Genomic DNA, 18,305 nt, shown 5'->3' on the forward strand with positions numbered 1-18,305 from the left:
GACAGATGGACGGATGGGTGGATGGACAGATGGATGGATGGACAGATGGATGGACGGATGGATGGTTAGTTGGATGGACGGATGAACAGATGGATGGATGAACAGATGGATGGATGAACAGATGGATGGACGGATGGATGGTTAGTTGGATGGACAGATGGACGGATGGATGGACAGATGGACGGATGGGTGGATGGACAGATGGATGGATGGACAGATGGATGGACGGATGGATGGTTAGTTGGATGGACAGATGGACGGATGGATGGACGGATGGATGGACAGATGGACGGATGGGTGGATGGACAGATGGATGGATGGACAGATGGATGGATGGACAGATGGATGGACGGATGGATGGATGAACAGATGGATGGATGAACAGATGGATGGATGAACAGATGGATGGATGAACAGATGGATGGACGGATGGATGGTTAGTTGGATGGACAGATGGACGGATGGATGGACGGATGGATGGACAGATGGACGGATGGGTGGATGGACAGATGGATGGATGGACAGATGGATGGATGAACAGATGGATGGATGAACAGATGGATGGACGGATGGATGGTTAGTTGGATGGACGGATGGATGGATGAACAGATGGATGGACGGATGGATGGTTAGTTGGATGGACGGATGGATGGATGAACAGATGGATGGACGGATGGATGGATGAACAGATGGATGGATGGACAGATGGATGGATGAACAGATGGATGGATGGTTAGTTGGATGAACAGATGGATGGACGGATGGATGGACGGATGGATGGATGAACAGATGGATGGATGGACAGATGGATGGACAGATGGATGGTTAGTTGGATGGCAATCATATTTTATCTATTATGTGACAGACCAGCACAAAGTGGTGAAGCTGAACAAAACAAAAATGAGTTTATTTAAATCTTAAAGGTGTAGCACACATTCAGCTCTCCTGAGTCAGTCCTCTGTAGAACCTCCTCTGGCTGCAGGTCTTCTAGGGTTTCTCTCCACCAGCTTTGAACATCTACAGACTAACATTTTGGTCTTTGTAAAACATCTCAAACTCAGTCAGATTAGATGGAGAACATCTGTGAACATCAATTTTCCAGTCTTGTCACAAGTTCTCAGTTGGATTTAGGTTTGGACTTTGACTAGGCCATTCTAACTAGTGTATGTGTTCTTATTAGATCAAAAGTTCTAATTAGATTCTGCAACCTAAGAGCCAATAAATTACTTTGACCTTTGTTTCTCTACAAAAGCTCAAGGGGTGCGAATACTTTTGTAAAGCACTGTATAAGACTGAATTGTCCCAGTGGACCATACGGGTCACAAGAGAAATCATATAAACCAGCAAACAGTTTCTGGTGGTGTACCTGAGATGAGGAGGTAAGGAACCTCCGTGTTCCACATCAGGCCTCTGACCGGCGCCGTGTGACCGCTCAGCACGTTGATACAAGCATCCTGAGTGTAGTCCCATATACGAACGGTGCTGATCCGACATACAAACATCCACACAGATTCCTCCACATAAAACCGCCAGCACAGAACCCAAAGCAATAATCTTATCTTGATCCAGAAACAGCGTCGACTCTTACCCATCGTCTGATCCGGAGCACAGAATTCCCTCCCTGAGCGGAGACCAGCGAACATGGAAAACTTTAGCCAGGTGTCCGGTGAAAACCTTCAGAGGCTGGTCCGAGCTGGTGGCCAGGTAGTACACACGCACGTTCTTGTCCTCGCAGCCGGTCGCTATCATGTCCCTGGAGGAAAAGATGCCTTAAAGCTCCCGGACTTCAAGGTTCAACAGAAACATCTTCTGACCTTATGAGGACACAACTGATGATTCTAACACTGAAATGTTCTTTGATTTTGTTATTTTTTCAGGTTAAATAAATGGCCAAAAGTACTTCTACAAGAACTTTGATGACATCCTATTCTTAATCTCTATTAAGAACTATTCTGTAAACATCTTCCAAAGTTTAGGATTGAGTTCATAGTTAAAGAAAACCAGGACTGCAGCCTCCGCTCTAACATCAAGACTCTGCAGGCCAGTCAAGTCTCTCCACACATGCAGCCATGGAACGGGTTGGAACACCAGAATTCATGGTTTGGTGCTATGGCCCAAATCTTCTGGCAGTATAGTGTACTTCTATCATCAGGCTTTATTATGTTGCTTCAGGATTTGTTGCTTTGATTAACTAATTTTAATCTCTAATAACTTCTAATGTTTATCTTTGTTGTGTCCTTTTCTGCTAAGTGTGGAGTTCAGGAAAAACAGTAAATTGGTACTCCCATCCTCTGAGTCCGGTCCAGGAGGGAACAGGCCCAGCTCCTCACTAGGGAGCAAAAACTTTCCCAGACCAAAGTTTAATAAAGTCCATGTTGAGAGTCCTGGGTAAGTGGCACTCTCCTCCCTGAAGCACATTCAGATGCCTTCCTCCCATCTCATTGGGTTAATGAAACAACCATGGCACCATGATATCTTGAATCAACCTGCCACGGTTACACCTGTGATTCACCAAAGGAGGTCGCTGCTGAGCTGATTATAAAGAACAAAGCAGGTCGTTTTAGGGCACAGATCATTTTCTGTTGTGTTTGTGCTTGTTAGTTAGGTAGGGGTTAGTTTTTCAGGCCTTAATAGACCCTTCACATGAATGTTAGCACATGTAGTGGATGGAAGAGAAGCTACAATACTCAGAAACAGCAGCAGCTTAACAAACACCCTCCTTCATTTGGCTCAGACACTGAGAAAAAAAAAACAACACAGCTGAAGCAAATGATCATAGTTAACCAAACAGGAACAAAGTGAAAAACACTGTAAAAGAATACATTTTCTTACCTACTAAAATTTAAGCTCACAAACAACACCCACGGGCACCTCAGAGGTCTGACTGTTGATTCCCTGCTCCAGCTGTCTGACCTAGCCGTGGCAAAAACTGTCTTGTGTCCTTCTCCCTCAGCTTTAAGTTGTTTTATCCCATAGATGCAAGTTTTAAACTGTTTAATAAGCAAAATGTATTTCCAATGGAGACTGTTTCAGCTAGGCTGCACGGTGGCGCAGTTGGTAGCACTGTTGCCTTGCAGCAAGAAGGTCCTGGGTTCAATTCCTGGCCTGGGGTCTTTCTGCATGGAGTTTGCATGTTCTCCCTGTGCATGCGTGGGTTCTCACCGGGTACTCCGGCTTCCTCCCACAGTCCAAAGACATGCCTGTTAGGTTAATTGGTAACTCTAAATTGCCCTTAGGTGTATGAATGAGTGTGTGCATGGTTGTTTGTGTGTTGCCCTGCGATGGACTGGTGACCTGTCCAGGGTGTACCCTGCCTCTCGCCCATAGACTGCTGGAGATAGGCACCAGCTCCCCCGCGACCCACTATGGAATAAGCGGTAGAAAATGACTGACTGACTGTTTCAGCTGTTTACCTCACCTTAAACTCACCCACAAGCCCCACATGGATGATCTTTGTGGCAAAGGGCTCACTCCTTCCTTTTTCTGTGCCACTAACAAGCAGCTGCATGGCCATATGTCTTATTAGTATGAAAAGATCCTTTCTCTCTGGAAAAACAATAGTTTTCTGTTTACAGCTACAGACAGTAACAGGCTTGAAGACGGTGCAGAAACAGATGCTACGTCATCATCCATATGTGGAGGTCCAGCTCCAGTTTTAAAGCCATGACTCAAAAAGCTTTTTTTTAAGATCCTTAAAAATTAAAGAACAATAGTAAGATCGATTGTGATCAATATCTTAAGGTTTTAAAATAAAACATGATGCTATTTGGCCTTTAAAGACAAATGAAGTGACAGACCTTAGATCAGTCAGACGGAGGAAATTCTGGATTTTTTATGCTAACTCAAACAACAACAGTTGTGTTTTCTACATATTTGGAGTCTTTAATGAATTTGGCCAAATTAAGCACATCAAAAACACGTTTGTTTTTTCAATCTATTCCCTAGTTTACTCAGATATTCTTACACCTGCTTGGACAATAAATCCCAGAGGTTGAGGTCTTACTTGTTGTTCTGGCTCCAGTCGCAGCCAAACACAGCAGCAGGATGTTTGTACTTATGCAGGATTTTCCCATCAATGGTCCGGATAATGCTGAAAAAAATAGAAAACACACACAAAGGTCATCTGTGTGGGGTTTACACCGAACCCGGCTGTTAGAGCAGGTGAAAGCTCACCAGAATCCATCTCCACTGCACGTGGCGATTCTCTTGGAGTCTTTGTGGCTCCACGATATGCAGAATATTCCATTTTTACCGTGCTGAAAGAAAACACCATCAGTCTGTAACTTCACCACCCCAATAAAGTTTGTTTCTGCAGCTTTCAGCCCTGAACAGACCTCATTAAATCGGGTGATGATTTTCCCTTTCCTGACGTCCCAGATAAACGCTCCATTACGAGACGTCGCTCCTGCGATGCAGTTCAGGTCTCCTTAAAAATAAGCAGAAAAAAATCTACTTTTCCACGAAGAACAACATGGACTGAGACAGAACCAAAGACTTTTCATAGCAGCCATCCCTTTCAGTCCTGCAGCTTTACTTCTTCGTCATCCACTGCTCCCTGCCTGCATTCTCTTCTTCCCCTCTTTCATCCACTGCTTGTTGCAATGGTTGGTTAACCCCAGGTACTTTAACACCTCCACCTTCAGTACTTCTACTCCTACACCTGCACTGTTTCTCCTGTTTCCATCCACCCATTCACTATCTTCATCAGAAAGGAAACTCAGACATCAACCCTCCCCCCAGCAACATTCCCCATTTCATCATAGGGGATCACAAGGTGTTCTCAGGCCAGACAACAAAATAGGTCCTCCAGGACGTTCAGGGTCTTCACACAGTGAGATGTGCCCAGACGCCTGCAAAGGAAGGTATCTGGGAGGCCTCCTGGTGGGACAGCTCCTCACCCCGTTACTAAGCTGCTGCTCGTTTCTGGGAGCTTCATCTTTCAGAAATTAACCCGACCTCAGGTTCATAGGTGATGGTCAAACCTTGATTAACTGGTTAAATTAAGAGCTCTGCTTATCTCAGCTCAACGTTTACCATATAAGACTGGAGACAAGGCACCAATCCGTTTACCCATTTTCTGATCCATCTAACCATAAATTGAACACAAGACACCAAGGTACTTCAACTGCTCCAGATTCTGACCCTCGACCCAGAGGAGGTGAGCCCCCTCATAGTTGAGAACCTCAGCCTCAGACACCTCAAACAGGATGAGGACAAGGGGCAACACTGTCAGATCGGCCCTTGGAACAAGCTCCACTTTATCTCCCACAGAATGCCTTTCGGAACTGAAAAAAACACCAATGGACCGGACAACCAAACTCCCATGACCCCCTTAGCTGTTTTGCGTGGGTGAAGATCTGAAATGCTCCTCCTGAGGTTCAACAATCAGCCAGAGCCTTATTCCCAACAGCCTAGATCAAGCTTTCCCGGAGGGGCTGACCAACTTTGGAACAAGCTCTCAGGTACCAGAGTGCATCTGTTATTCAATGATATTGTCACTTTCATTCCTTTTAGCTTCAGATTACACCTACCTCTACAGGCTTTCTTCCACCTGCTTTCTACTCTCACTGTAGATCACAATGTTGCCTTATGTGTTATGCCTTTCCTACCTCACACCTCACCACAGTCTCCCTGTCCTCGTTGATTTCCTGCACCACCCTCAGATACTTCCCTGCCACTGCTGAGGAGGTGACATGTCCATTAGTCACTGTCAAAGATCTACTCACGCCTTTTTACTTTTAAATAAAAAGCTAATGTTAGCCAACATGCTAATGTTCACATATTAGCTAACTTTAGCATTTTAGCTAATGCTGCATATTAGCTAACTTTATCATAATAGGAACCATTAGCATAGCAGGTAGTGGCAGTTAACTATATTAGCTAATGCTAACATATTAGCTTACAATAGCATATTAGTTATTGTTAGCATATTAGCTAACATAAGTTAGCATATTAGCTAAGACTGCTAAATGCTAGCTTATATGCTAACATTAGCTGAGAGTTCCTGTGTGTCAGCAGCTGATCCACCTGGAGCCCAGGACAGCGAGTAAACCACTCCTTCGTTGCCGGGGGAGGTATAAACAGCCGTCAGCGTGTTGGTGTCCCAGATTTTTATGGTTCCATCAAAACTAGCCGTCGCCAGCAGGTTGGGATCATCTGGTTTAAACTTGCAGTCAAAGATGGTTTCTACATGACCCTGGAAACAACAAAAACAAGATGTAACAGAGCAAGAGCACAGAGAACAGCTCCGCTTCCCTGACTAAACTAGAGTACCAAGTCTCGCAGGAAATCCCACTTCTTGGCTCCCATATCGTAGAGTCCAACACCACCGTCCATGAAGCAGCACACTGCATGGCCGGGCGGCAGAGAGAAGGCCCGGTTCTGGGACAGGGTTGGGGGGGGGACAGCCTCGCTGGTGGAACTGGTGTGCTGGCTTTTACTGGGAGAACAGGAGCCCTGAGCTGCAGAGAGAGAGCAGAGACAGCCTGAGCATTGGTCTTGGTTCACAGAGTCCAACAGGACAGTTAAACTGTGGCTGTTATTACAGCAGAGGCAAGTCCAGAGGTGAAAATCTGGAGAAACCACAACATTTAAACCATAATCTTTGGTAAGATCCATCAGAAAACTGTTTAATGATTTGTTGAAACTGAATACTCAGAAATAAGCAACATTTAGTTTACAATACTGCACAAGGTGGCGCTAACAAGTCTGAGAAATACCTCAAGTACATTTAGGTTATTTGTGAAATACAGAAATGTTGTGTTGAAATAACAAAATGTATTTGTTAAGTTGTGACTTTGCTAAAGGGCCACTATGTGCAGTCAGGGCGTGTTTACTTTAGACCTCAAATTATTTTCTATTCCACAGCTGATTAGAATCCTCACACCATGGCTCAGTGGGAAGAGGAGTTGGTTGTGGGTTTGATTCCAGCTATCTCTGCATCAGTATATGAATGGGTTAGTGTGGTTCCAGTATAAAGAGCTTTAGAGGGGTTCGTGTCACTAGATAATTCAGTCCATTTATTTTAGGAGATTCTGTTCATGTTAGGGTTGTTAATAAAGGCGCCATGTTGAAATATGGGTCATTTTAGTAGGAAGCTCCAAGAAGCTGATAGATTTCCTTCTATTTTAGAGTCTAATCCACAATGGATATCCCTGAGTTTGACGACGGAGAAAAAATCCTGGTGTTTGTGCTTCTGTTGCTCTGGATTTACCCTTTTTGGTGAGAGGGGAGTTGAGGACGTGCAGAGCATGAAATCCTGTTTTCTTCAGCTTAAAGCTGTCCAACGGAGTGGACCGAGACACGTTCCAAACTCTCAACACCCCGACCTGTGAATCTGAAGACAGAAACAAATCACTCTGCCCATAAATGACAGAAAAATCCAGTTTTTACGCAGTGAGTTTGTCTCAAATCCAAACATTCTCAGTCATATTCAGATATGCTTCTACACACAGTCCCACACACCAGCTGGATGAAGCTCTCCTCAGCAGTGACTAGCACTTGCTTGCAGAAGTAAAACCCATGCCCCACACACTGGATTTTACCTCCAGTGATGAACATCCCCGGAGCCGAGGGGACCCAGGCCAAACACTGAACAGATGCAGCAGCTGAGGGGAAACAGAAGGACGTGATGCACGCCAGACCTTCGCTGTCCACCAGCCTGATGCCGTTATGGAGGTTTGACACTGTGGCACAAGATGTGGCAGAAGTTAAAAGCCTGAGGTTGTGACTGTGGTTCCAGATTCTTATGACTCAGAAAACATGAACCAGACCTAGTAAGTAGTCAGCTGACAGAAGGTCCCACTCGAGAGCACTGACAGGGTCCTCTTCATCCGTCCCTTCTAGAGACTCTGGACGCAGCACGTGCTTCTGGCTTTTACTCCCTGGTCAGACAACAGAGGTTAGTGAGGAGCGATTATCATGATAAAACAACAGAACAGAAACTAAACCCACTAAAGCAGGAGGTAATAAAAAGAAGGTCCAATGTTCCTGCTGCCATTTGCTTGGAGAAGTCTCAGCCAGCTGCTGCAGATCTGATGTTTCAATGAACTGATCATCATCAGAGTGAGCACCTCAACCAAAGCAGGAATTTAGTCACGTTGCTGCTAAGGAGGCATACAGGTGTTTGTTAGCACAATGCCAAGGTGGAAAAACATCAGCAATGACCTCAGACAGAGCAACAACTGTTGCTGCACATCAACATAGGAAGGGTTAGAAGGTCACCTCTAAATGATCTGAAATCCATCATTCTGCAGAGAGGAAGATTATTCCCAAGAGGAAAACATCTCAGACATCTGCCAATCTTCCCAGAAGTGGACGTCCCAGCAGATTCAGCCCAAGGTCAAAGCAGGTCAAATTTTAAAGGTCATCACAAGACAATTAGAAAAACACTGAGGGGCTTGAAAGAAAAAGACTTTTCTCTCTAAAGACAAAACAGGAACACAAAGCAGGTTTTCAAAGCTGCATCTGAGAAACAATAAGACCTCTTAAATAATGTGTCCCACGTCCTGGACACAGCTGTGAAGAGATGTTTGACCCCAACCAAGCACAGCAGATCAGCACAAACACTCATACAAACTGTATGGTGGCGGAGGGATGATAATCTGCAGTAACAGGACCTTGACATCCTGCGGCCATATAGTGGACCATGATCTCCTCTGAACATCATAGTAATCTGGAGTCCATCTGTCCAACAGCTAAAGCTCGGTCCAACCTGGGTCATCAACAGAACAATGTTCCAAACAGCAGATCTACAACAGAATGACTGAAGAAGAAGGCACTGCAGTGGCCTAGTCAAAGTCCAGACCTCAGCTTGGTTGACTGAAAACAAGCACTGAAGAATTACTGCTGCTAAAGGTGCTTCTGTAAACTGATGGATTAAGGGGTGTACTTACTTTTCTACTCATTGTTTCTGCAGCTGGGATTACTTTCTGTTGAAGAATCGCAGAGTAACATGTTGTTGATCCTCACCTGGCTGAAAAACAGACAAACTTCCATCGGTGTGCCCGAACACCAGCTTGCCCTTCTTGGTGGGGTGCCATCGGAACAGACAGATATCAGACAGGAAGGAGTGGGCTTCTTTGTGCACAGTGACCCCTGGGTCAGAACCTCCATAATCCCAGATGCAGAGCGGACCACGCTGGGACACGAACGCCACTCCATCGGCCGAGTTCCAGCACCAACTGACGGACACAGGGACACCTGAGGAAGACAGGCGACTGCTTAAAGGTGGGACAGCAGACCAACACGGGCTGGAGATGTTTGGTCACTCACCCTTAGTGTTGTCCAGCCTCGCTACAGCTTTTTTCTCTGCAACGTTCCAGATAATGAGCAGATTGTCAGCAGAGGCTGACGCGAACAGATCCGGGTTGTCAGGACTCCAACTGATCGCTGTTATGGTCTTTTTGTGCTCCGACATGATGGACCTCAGCTTGAATTCATTGTACTGCTGGTCCAGCTGGAACAAGGTCATGGAGAGAAACAAACATCTGGGCTTAACTGTCAGGTATAGGTAGGTGTGTACAGGTAGAAGCTCTAAGCTCGAGGTTGTTCCTCAGGGATCAATCCTGGCACCGAAATGTAGAAATGTGGCGCTGAAATCACTCCATCTAATCAGCAGACTGGTTCATTTTAAAGGCCCAGCAGATATACTTGAAATCATTGTCTTCCAACAGTTACCTTTAAAGAAAAGGGTGCAGCCACCACTGCTGCTAAGAATATTTCAGCTGAAAGGATAATGTTACATCTGTAGGACACAGTAGGTCCAATTTGTCCTTCAAAACCAGACACAGCCTCATTCAGACCTTCAAGCATCAGAAATCTGTTCATCTACCACAGGTGACTCAGTGTGATGGTTCCTCTGTGCTACAGTAAAACCTGGATCCAGCAGGCTCATACCGTTACCTTCACTGCCCTCATGAACACACACCTGGTAGATGTAGATGGCCAAAGTAGCACAGTAGGCGAAGCGGTCTCCACTAGCTGCACACACATCTTTATTCCAGGGCTGACAGCCTGCTGCCAGGAGGCCCACCTGCTTCACCTTGGCCATCCTCACCTGCAAAAACAAGAACATTTTCATCTAAATCACCTGCAGAGACACGAAAACATGAATCGAAATCATCAGCAATAATATGAACACAGGATTCTGAAGGAATGAAAGCTTGAAACTTGATTTTATTTGTTACTCTTATTATTTCACTAAGTGAGGTTTCATATCTTGATGGAGTTTTATATTCATTATCTCGTACTTATGTGTATTGAATATTGACAGATTTACTTGTATTGTTAATTATTGTGAATAACTGCCCTCCTCAAATGAATAATAAAAAAATCCTCTCAGAAACATGAAAACATGAATCTGAACCACATTTTGACGGATCATGTTTGGAGCCGTCTAGAACTCACATTAACACTTTCTGAATTATTGAGGTATTTTGGAGTCTTACGTCCTTTTAACAGGAGTTTTATTGCTGTAACACATGCATGCACAGGTTGTAGAGAGTAAGATGATTAAACAGCAGATTGAAATAATCTCTGCTGTGATTGGCTAACGCTGCTGCTGATCTGCAGGAAACGCAGCGGCTGCTACTGACGCTGCGTTTTTATAAAGTTACATGAAAAGACATTGATGCAGGAAATCCAATAGTTTCCATTATTTATTAATGTGGCTTTAGATGAATTTTGAGAATAACTTTTTTATAAATAAAAAGGTAAGAAGACAGCGATCAGGCCAGCTGAATTTATCAATCAAAGGTGTTCTTCAAACACCTGCGAGGCCGTTTCCCCCGACCTCGTCTTGTAAGGTGCAAATAGGCCAATTAACATGTCAATTTCTCATCGTCTTTTCTATTTAAAACGGATAATCAGGGAGGATAATCTGAGCAGTAATGAGCACTTTGATGGAGAAACGATTCAGGCTGCAGATGGAAGCTCAGGATTTCTGGAAAATGAACTCTAAAACAGAACCAGACTTTCCTTTCCTTCACATGAATATTTGATCCAGAACAAATTTATTAATCTTGATTTATTATATTTCCCCATGTTTTCTGGTCTTTCAGCATTCCTGATCTAAACTCTATCTTACACACAACGTCCAGCAGAACCACATCAAAACCCCAATGTTTCCAAACCAGACACCGTCCTCTCCATGACTGCCCCTAGAGTTCCTGGAAGACCACGAACTGGATCAGGCTATGGGCAGCCCTGAAAAAGCCCAACCTGTTCTGAGAACAAACTCCCTATTGTGGAGAACATGGACACAGGTTTTGGTTAAGCTATACCTGGACTGGAAGGCCCATAAATGCAAGGTTAGCTAGCATGTACCCTCCCACAAAGTGTGTTGAAGAACACCATCATATGCCTTGTCCAGACCCACAAAACACATGTAGACCAGAAACCCAATCTGCTCTGGTCCAATGTTGCAGGACCTTTCCATGCTCCGGACCTTTCTTAAATACTGGGACCACCACCACGGTCTGCCAGCTCATATGTGTTGCCCTAGGCAACCACCAAACCCCCACAATGTCCAGAGTGGCCTCCTCCATGGAGGACATGGTGACCAGATTCAGAAGATCCTCAGGATGCTCCTTCCTTGGACTTATTCTCCTAACATTTCAGGTTCTATGTGACAGGAGGGACCTTTTAAGGTTCTGAACCTTATGATTTATTTTTACTGCGCACCGTTAAAAAAGCTCCAGTAAACCCAGCTTCGCCCCCCAGGTGAGACCAGCACTCCCAGCAGGACCCAAAGGCGACGCGGAGAGGCACGAAACGGGTCCGGTTCTGACTGAACTGATTCATCATTAGTCACAGTCCGAATGTTCTCTGGGTTTTTATGCAGACATCATCGCTATGTCACAGAGCATCTGTCCACTCGTGACAAAGAGTCGCGGACGCGTTCACGTCAAACGGCCTGAATAAGAATCACTGATACTGATGAAAACGAACTGTGGTCACGCAGAGGTGACGGGTCTGTGGTTGGATCTCAGGAGGACGGATGAAGCTGCAACAGGTCTCAGCGACACCAACTAATCTGTGCCAGACGTTCTGGAGACACCTGCGCGACGTCAGCGCGGCGGCGGCAGCGCGCTGACAGACGCGCGGTTAGCATCGGTTTTATCGCTGCTTTTCGCGTTGTTCGGTCATGTTTGTGTCTGATGTTGTTGCCCAGCAGCCAGGTGTGTGTCTGCTTCTCTCTTACCGTCAGGTGTCAGCAGCCTGGACCGCGACGGACAGCTCACAGGTGCTGAATGGAGTCCTGCCGCTCCTGCTGCTGTTCAGCGTCGTCCAAGCGAGGCGGGACCACCGCAGCGGCGCCTGATTGGCCCACGAGATTGATCGTTTTAAACACCTATTGGCCGCTTGGAGTGTCGGTCATAACGTTGTTCCTGTCTGGACGTTCAAGAGGTGCGGTGTCTGTCTGCGTTCATGTTTTTATTCATTAGAAATTAAAGTACATAAAGCTGAAAATAAGGATCAATTAATCGATTCAAAGATGTTGCCCAGGTCCTAGTTAAAACAAAGTCCACGTCATGATCCAGCAGCGTGTTATTCAGAACATGTTCTGGAGTAAGTTTTGTCAAACTCCCACATTGTTTACTTGTGTGACCCAGCTCGGTCCAAACCTGACCCGTCTGGCAGATGGCCTCATATTTAGTTCTAGAATGCTGGGCTTAGCGGTCCGCATTGTTTCCAGGTTCGGCAGCTGCAAAACAAGTCCAACTCAGAACGGAACAAGTTCGTTTATACGCCTGGCTTCATCTTATTGTTTTTAATGCAAGGTCTTCATGTTACCTGGACGGCAGGTTGTTCTCTCTCATTTAAATCAAGTCACAAACTCATGCTATAATCAATATACAAAATTTTATTATAAAAAGAAAATTCGTTCTACAGGTTTTAAAGTTCCACTTTAAAAATGGCTGCAAACATCTTTAATCAAGCTACAGAAACATCCTGGTAGTAAAACAGTAAAAAAAAAAAAACCCAGCACCACTAAAAACAGAAAACAAGCAGTGCTTCCAGAAACAATATTAAAACAAAAAAAAAATAATAATAGATGTTCTCCTGCCGTCCGTTGCTGGAGCTTCAGTCCAATTCATTGCTGTTTAAATAGCAACAAGGTTCTAAGGTGTAACAAACCCGAGTTCAGTAGAATTAACATGGTGGACTAAGAGGATATAAAACTAAATCCCTGAATCAGAAGGAGACATTCAGGTCTGTCAGACCCACAGGGACAGCAGGCTAAATGTTGCAATCATCCACACACAAAAAGAAACTGGTTTAAGCTGAACAATGCATCGCAAACTTCACATCCTTTCACATAGAAACCACCTATTCATCATCATCCTCATCATCATCATCTTCCTCGTCATCATCTTCATCCTCGTCGTCGTCATCGTCAGCAGGCTCAGCCTTCCTGGCCGGGGGCCGCCCAGGACCACTCTTCTTCCCAGCATCACTCTTCCCTGAGCCTCCTTTGGCTCTGTAGGCAGCGACATCCTGCAGAAGAATCACCATTAGATTCCAGTAAATTTGTCCGCTTTCCAGACGGAATATCACCAAGCAGATACCTTCTCATATTTCTCCTTCAGTTTGCCTGCCCTTGCTTCATACGGAGCCTTGTCTTTGGCGCCTTGTGTCGCCCACAACTCTCCCAGCTTCTTGGCGATGTCACCAATGGAGATGCCAGGATTCTCCTCCTTGATCCGGGGACGGTGGTCGGAGCAGAACACGAAGAAAGCAGAGCTAAAGAAGAAAAGATTGATGTCTTCATGCCAAAAAGGAATTTAATACAAATCACAAACCATGATCCTTTTATCAACTTACGGTGGTCTTTTTGGAGCATTGGGGTCCTTCTTCTTCTTGCCCTTCTTTGCACCTTTAGGAGGAATGTAGGTCTTCATCTCCCTGTCATAGCGGACCTTGTCATTCTTGGCCATCTCATCAAACTTCACCTTCTCCTTGGCCGACATGGTCTTTCAGAACAAAGAACCATTAAATATCCCTATATTTTAAATTGAGGCTGAAATAAGTTTAGTTTCAAACAGCTTACCTTCCATCTCTCTGAGCACTTCTTGGAGAACTCTGAAAAGTTGACACTGGTTCCTGGGTGCTTCTTTTTGTGCTCCTCACGGCAGGTTGCAACAAAGAAGGCATAGGATGAGGTTTTCCCTCTGGGCTTATTGGGGTCCTTTGTCATGGCTGCGCTTACTCTTAAAAAATCAAAAAATCAAAAAGGTCAAATATTGGGAAGGTGTGATTATTGAACCACTGAAACATGTTGAAAGTCAGATCAGTATCTAGTAAAGAAATTACTGATTTTCTTCTTCAGCTACATTTTATGTAGAAGTGACTTCCTCCCCCCCCCAAAGAAACTCAAATCATGACATTCTGGAATTTCAGCCAATAACCCAAACATACTCCATGTTTTTAAAATATTCATACTCCTAGATTTTATTTACACACCCTCCTGTGTATTCACATGTAAGGTTCAGTGTTTATTTGAATAAAGAAAGTCACCATGTTTGCAACATTATTATTTTTTTATTTTAAATAAGATTTTGTATTCATTAAAACTTCCTTTTAAATAAACTGTTTTGGGGCAGTCATGATAAAAAACCATCCAAAATAAGAACTAGTATTTACCATATAAACGGATCATAAAACGTCATCTAGTTCTAAACTGCGCATAAACTGATGTAACGTATTTAATTGGTGTTACATGTTAATGAGGCCCAGAGCAGCCTGGTAGACGTCGGCTGTAGTTGTCTTCAGACACTAATCGGATTTCTGGCTCTTCGGGACAAAAAGACACGACTCCATTTTGTATCTTCCCGCCTAAACCCTAACTGCGCCAAAACTTGCCTCCGGAGAACCGCCCAGATCATTCGCTAAACACAAAAATCCTGCACAGGTTCTGATAACCAATAACAACACAAACTGCCTCCAGTCAGAAGAACCCTGAGGCTTGTTTCAGACTCAAAATGCGCAGTTTTCGTCGTGTTTGTGGCCGAACTGCGCAGGCAAATGGCGTTTCAACTGCGTCTTACGCAGCAACTCCGCCAGTCGGACCACAAAACATCAAGAACATCGTAATATACACAAGTAGCCATTTCCATTCCTAGAAATCTAAACGCCGATTACTTTCTTGTTCATTTAATGCAAGCTAATTTTAAGGCTGATATCATTTAGGCCAAAAAGGCCGTACAAGTTTGTCGCTCTTAAAGCTTGACAAGAGGATCTATTAGAACATAGTAATGACACCCACTAATGCAAACAGTCATTCAACAGGAATAAAGGAGGAAAAAAAATCCCCAAGTCTGTCAGAAACAGAGCCTCTTACCTGTTTTCTCTGACACTAGCTGTAAACGACTGGATGAGGAAGAAAGCGCAACTGTTTGTCACCGCCTAAAACTGGTTCCACAGCTCCTCCCCCTCCTCAGTGGATTGGCTACAAACAAGCATTTAAACGCAAACGCGAAGGCAAACAACTCGTTCTCCGTTGTGATTGGTCGAATTTTGTGAGGGAGCGGGTTCAGTTTTTTCTGCTCTTTCTCATCACTGATTGGCTGTGCTGGACTTTTAAACATACGGCGCGAAACGGAATTGCTCTTTGTTTGCAGCTGCTGAAGAAGATAAAAATGTCTTGGTCTGTAGCCTCAACCGTTTGTTGTTTTTTGAAACATGAGTCCGCCTGAAGCCGCAGCCCTGCTTTCAGTTCTGTTTTACATTTAGACCAGCCCTATAGCTGCTCCTCTAAAAACACTCTTTATTTGAGGTTTTACCTGACCAGAATTACTGCTAAACCCAACTTTAAACTACCTGTTTTCGTTTTTGTCACTTCCACTGTGACCTTTAAATCCTGGTCTGCTTCAAGTAGGCACAAACTATATATTTCTTCTTGCTTTTTCCACAAAATGACATTCTCTCCATTCTTAAATTCAGTTTTATGTTTTGTGGAGATTATATCTAGTTTAGAAATGCAACGAGTTTGTCTACAAACCTTTGATATTATAACCATTCAAGTTTCAATTAATTCATAAAAGTTGACCAAAAGTTTAGTTTATTGTCTGGCAGCAAATAAAACAAATCTTTATGCATTTCCTCAGAATCATACTGGTGTTTGTCTTGCTGCATGATTATAGGTCTGATTAATTAAGGTTGGAGTGGGTCTGGGCCTGTGGTTCAGGCTGCAGAAAGCCATTGTTCCTGGTGGGCTGGGGGTGGGTTACATGTCAAAGAAGGACCTCAACAGCTTCCCTTTTGTGAATGCAAATGGCTGCTTGAGAAACTAGTCCTCATTAATTAAGAATGCCTCTGAATGCAGATCTACAGACAAATGTTTGAGCATTAAGGAGTTTTTCAAAAGTATGTAGAAAAATGGTCCTACTAAATATTTGAACATTGGGTGATGTTCTGCAGCCTAAAAGACACTGGAAATCATGCCTCAAACTCCAACATTCAGAAACCCAGCAGGAACCTCTGTGGTGATCTTTGCAGACCACAGACCTGACTATGGGGAAGGATTTTAAAGCTGCTGTGAGAAAAAAAACACACATTTAGTAGCTTTAAATAACACATGAGCTGGAAAACACTGTTTCATATAATTATTGCAGTTTTTATTTTCTTGTCAAATGATTAATTTCATCACTTTTCTTTCACATAGAAACGAAAAGACTTACCCTATAAATGGTGGTCATATTATGTAGTTATTATGAATCTTCTGCAGGGAAAGAACCTGGAATAAACCCTCCTTGACCTCTTCATATCGATGCATCTAATCCAGACCAGGTATTGGAGCAGTCTGGATGTGCATTAAATCCATGTGTAAAAAAGGACCAATAGTTGGAGATGCAGCTTTGCTTGTGTTTTAATATAGTAATTAGGCCACAAACATCCAGCAAGTTTCTACTGAAAAACAGACTTGGAGACACCCATTCATTAAACTTGGCTAAATGCCGCGAGGGTTTTAGAAGAAACATCTTGTGTTTGTTGCTGGGAACTGAATAAAAATGTTTTATAAACTAACAAAATATTGCTTGTTTAATTCATTGCTGCTAAATTATTTTAACTCGCTGATTTTTGGCCCATTGTGCACAAACTTTGAATATCGCTGCATTACTGACTGTCTTACTGATTTTCTTACTGCCTCATTGACTGCCATACTGACTGTATACAGAATAAAATCACCCGATCAAGATAAAGTTGGGGAGAGAAATGATCTTCACCAGCTCCTCTGGTTATTCGAGCCGTTTGAAGCATAGTATGTGCTGAAGAGCTACGTAACAAGGAGGTTCCTCTGTTTCAGCAGATGATGGTTGAGCTGCTAGAGGAGAAACCATCAGTTATAAAATGTGTTTTAAGATGGGCGGTGGAATAAATGGCATCATTATTTAGCTCAGACGTTTAGTTAGATGTGTTCAAGGATATAATAGAAAGTTTAAAAATGAAAAGATGAAAATGTATTTTTTTGACTAAAATAGTTTTTTTGCACATAGATCACTGTAGCAGATGCAGCAGAAAGAGTTTAAGCTGCAACATTTCCATAAAGTTTTTGACAACTAGTATTTAAAGAGGCTTTTTAAATGAATATCTGAGGTTAGTGAGCTTATTATCTCTGCTATAGAGCACAAAAACATGAGCAGATTGTTTCTTTTATGCTTTGCTTTAACCTGGGTGTTACTGGAAAACTGTGGCAGTGATGTCCATAAAGCCTGTTTCTTTGTGACAAAAAACTTTATTAATCCCAAAGGGAAATTAAATGTTGTCGTAGCTCAGTTTGCTCATGCTCCTACACATAAAAAGGCGAGGTGGTTCTAGGAATCTGATGAGGATACCTGCTGAATGCCTCCCTATGAAGGTATGGATGGACGGACGGATGAATGATCTGAGTCTGTGCCACCAAACAACCAAATCTTTGAGTATCCTGATGCTGTTAACAATCACACTTGGATGGTTTCAACCTCTGAGTCTGAACAGCTGATCAGGGAGTCTAGCTTTTCTCTTCACGGCGAAGGACTTCTCCAGTTCCTCCACCACTGTGGAGGCACTAATGTGTCTCTTCTTCTGTAGTTTCACTGCATAAAACATCCAGAACTGGATGCAAAGAATCTGTGTTTATTGTTGGAAACCCACAGAACTTAAAGGATGTGTTATGATCCGTCGGTTCTACTGATTACAGGCAGTAAACAATGCTTTCATTCAATTCAATGCAATCATACTTTATTAATCCCAAAGGGAAATTAAATGTTGTTGTAGCTCATATTATGAAGGTTTCCTCAAAGAACATTGTAGATGCTGATGGC

The 18,305-nt window shown here is 43.6% G+C and overlaps 2 protein-coding genes across 9 annotated transcripts in view; both read right to left on the reverse strand.

Annotated features, from left to right (window-relative positions):
• wdr17 (WD repeat domain 17) overlaps nt 1-12,367 on the reverse strand; it is a 33,287-nt gene extending 20,920 nt beyond the window's left edge. For 4 of the 8 annotated variants that reach the window (XR_007038190.1, XR_007038189.1, XM_047364690.1 and 1 more), the window contains exons 1-14: nt 12,203-12,361; nt 9,929-10,057; nt 9,274-9,457; nt 8,971-9,201; nt 7,773-7,883; nt 7,545-7,685; nt 7,214-7,336; nt 6,274-6,461; nt 6,028-6,196; nt 4,335-4,426; nt 4,174-4,256; nt 4,004-4,090; nt 1,589-1,753; nt 1,367-1,482 (exon numbers count right to left, since the gene is read on the reverse strand). Coding sequence is in view for 5 of the 8 variants with exons in the window: in XM_047364690.1 (XP_047220646.1) it covers nt 1,367-1,482; nt 1,589-1,753; nt 4,004-4,090; nt 4,174-4,256; nt 4,335-4,426; nt 6,028-6,196; nt 6,274-6,461; nt 7,214-7,336; nt 7,545-7,685; nt 7,773-7,883; nt 8,971-9,201; nt 9,274-9,457; nt 9,929-10,051 (1,813 nt within the window). In the remaining 3 variants the exon portion in view is untranslated. Of the gene's footprint in view, nt 1-1,366; nt 1,483-1,588; nt 1,754-4,003; nt 4,091-4,173; nt 4,257-4,334; nt 4,427-6,027; nt 6,197-6,273; nt 6,462-7,213; nt 7,337-7,544; nt 7,686-7,772; nt 7,884-7,953; nt 9,202-9,273; nt 9,458-9,928; nt 10,058-12,202 lie in introns of those variants that run through there. The other 4 variants (XR_007038191.1, XM_047364688.1, XM_047364687.1 and 1 more) reach the window with 4 other exon arrangements.
• A 478-nt stretch (nt 12,368-12,845) lies between these two features.
• Nucleotides 12,846-15,482, reverse strand: hmgb2a (high mobility group box 2a). The gene is made up of 5 exons (XM_047364752.1): nt 15,344-15,482; nt 14,054-14,213; nt 13,828-13,976; nt 13,572-13,746; nt 12,846-13,500 (listed from the first exon to the last, which is right to left on the reverse strand). Exons 2-5 carry the CDS (start codon nt 14,198-14,200, stop codon nt 13,333-13,335), a joined length of 639 nt encoding a protein of 212 aa, XP_047220708.1. The 5' UTR covers nt 14,201-14,213; nt 15,344-15,482; the 3' UTR covers nt 12,846-13,332.
• Between the last annotated feature and the right edge of the window lie 2,823 nt (nt 15,483-18,305).

The sequence above is a fragment of the Girardinichthys multiradiatus genome, chromosome 5 (assembly GCF_021462225.1).
Source record: "Girardinichthys multiradiatus isolate DD_20200921_A chromosome 5, DD_fGirMul_XY1, whole genome shotgun sequence".
Classification (NCBI taxonomy): domain Eukaryota; kingdom Metazoa; phylum Chordata; class Actinopteri; order Cyprinodontiformes; family Goodeidae; genus Girardinichthys; species Girardinichthys multiradiatus.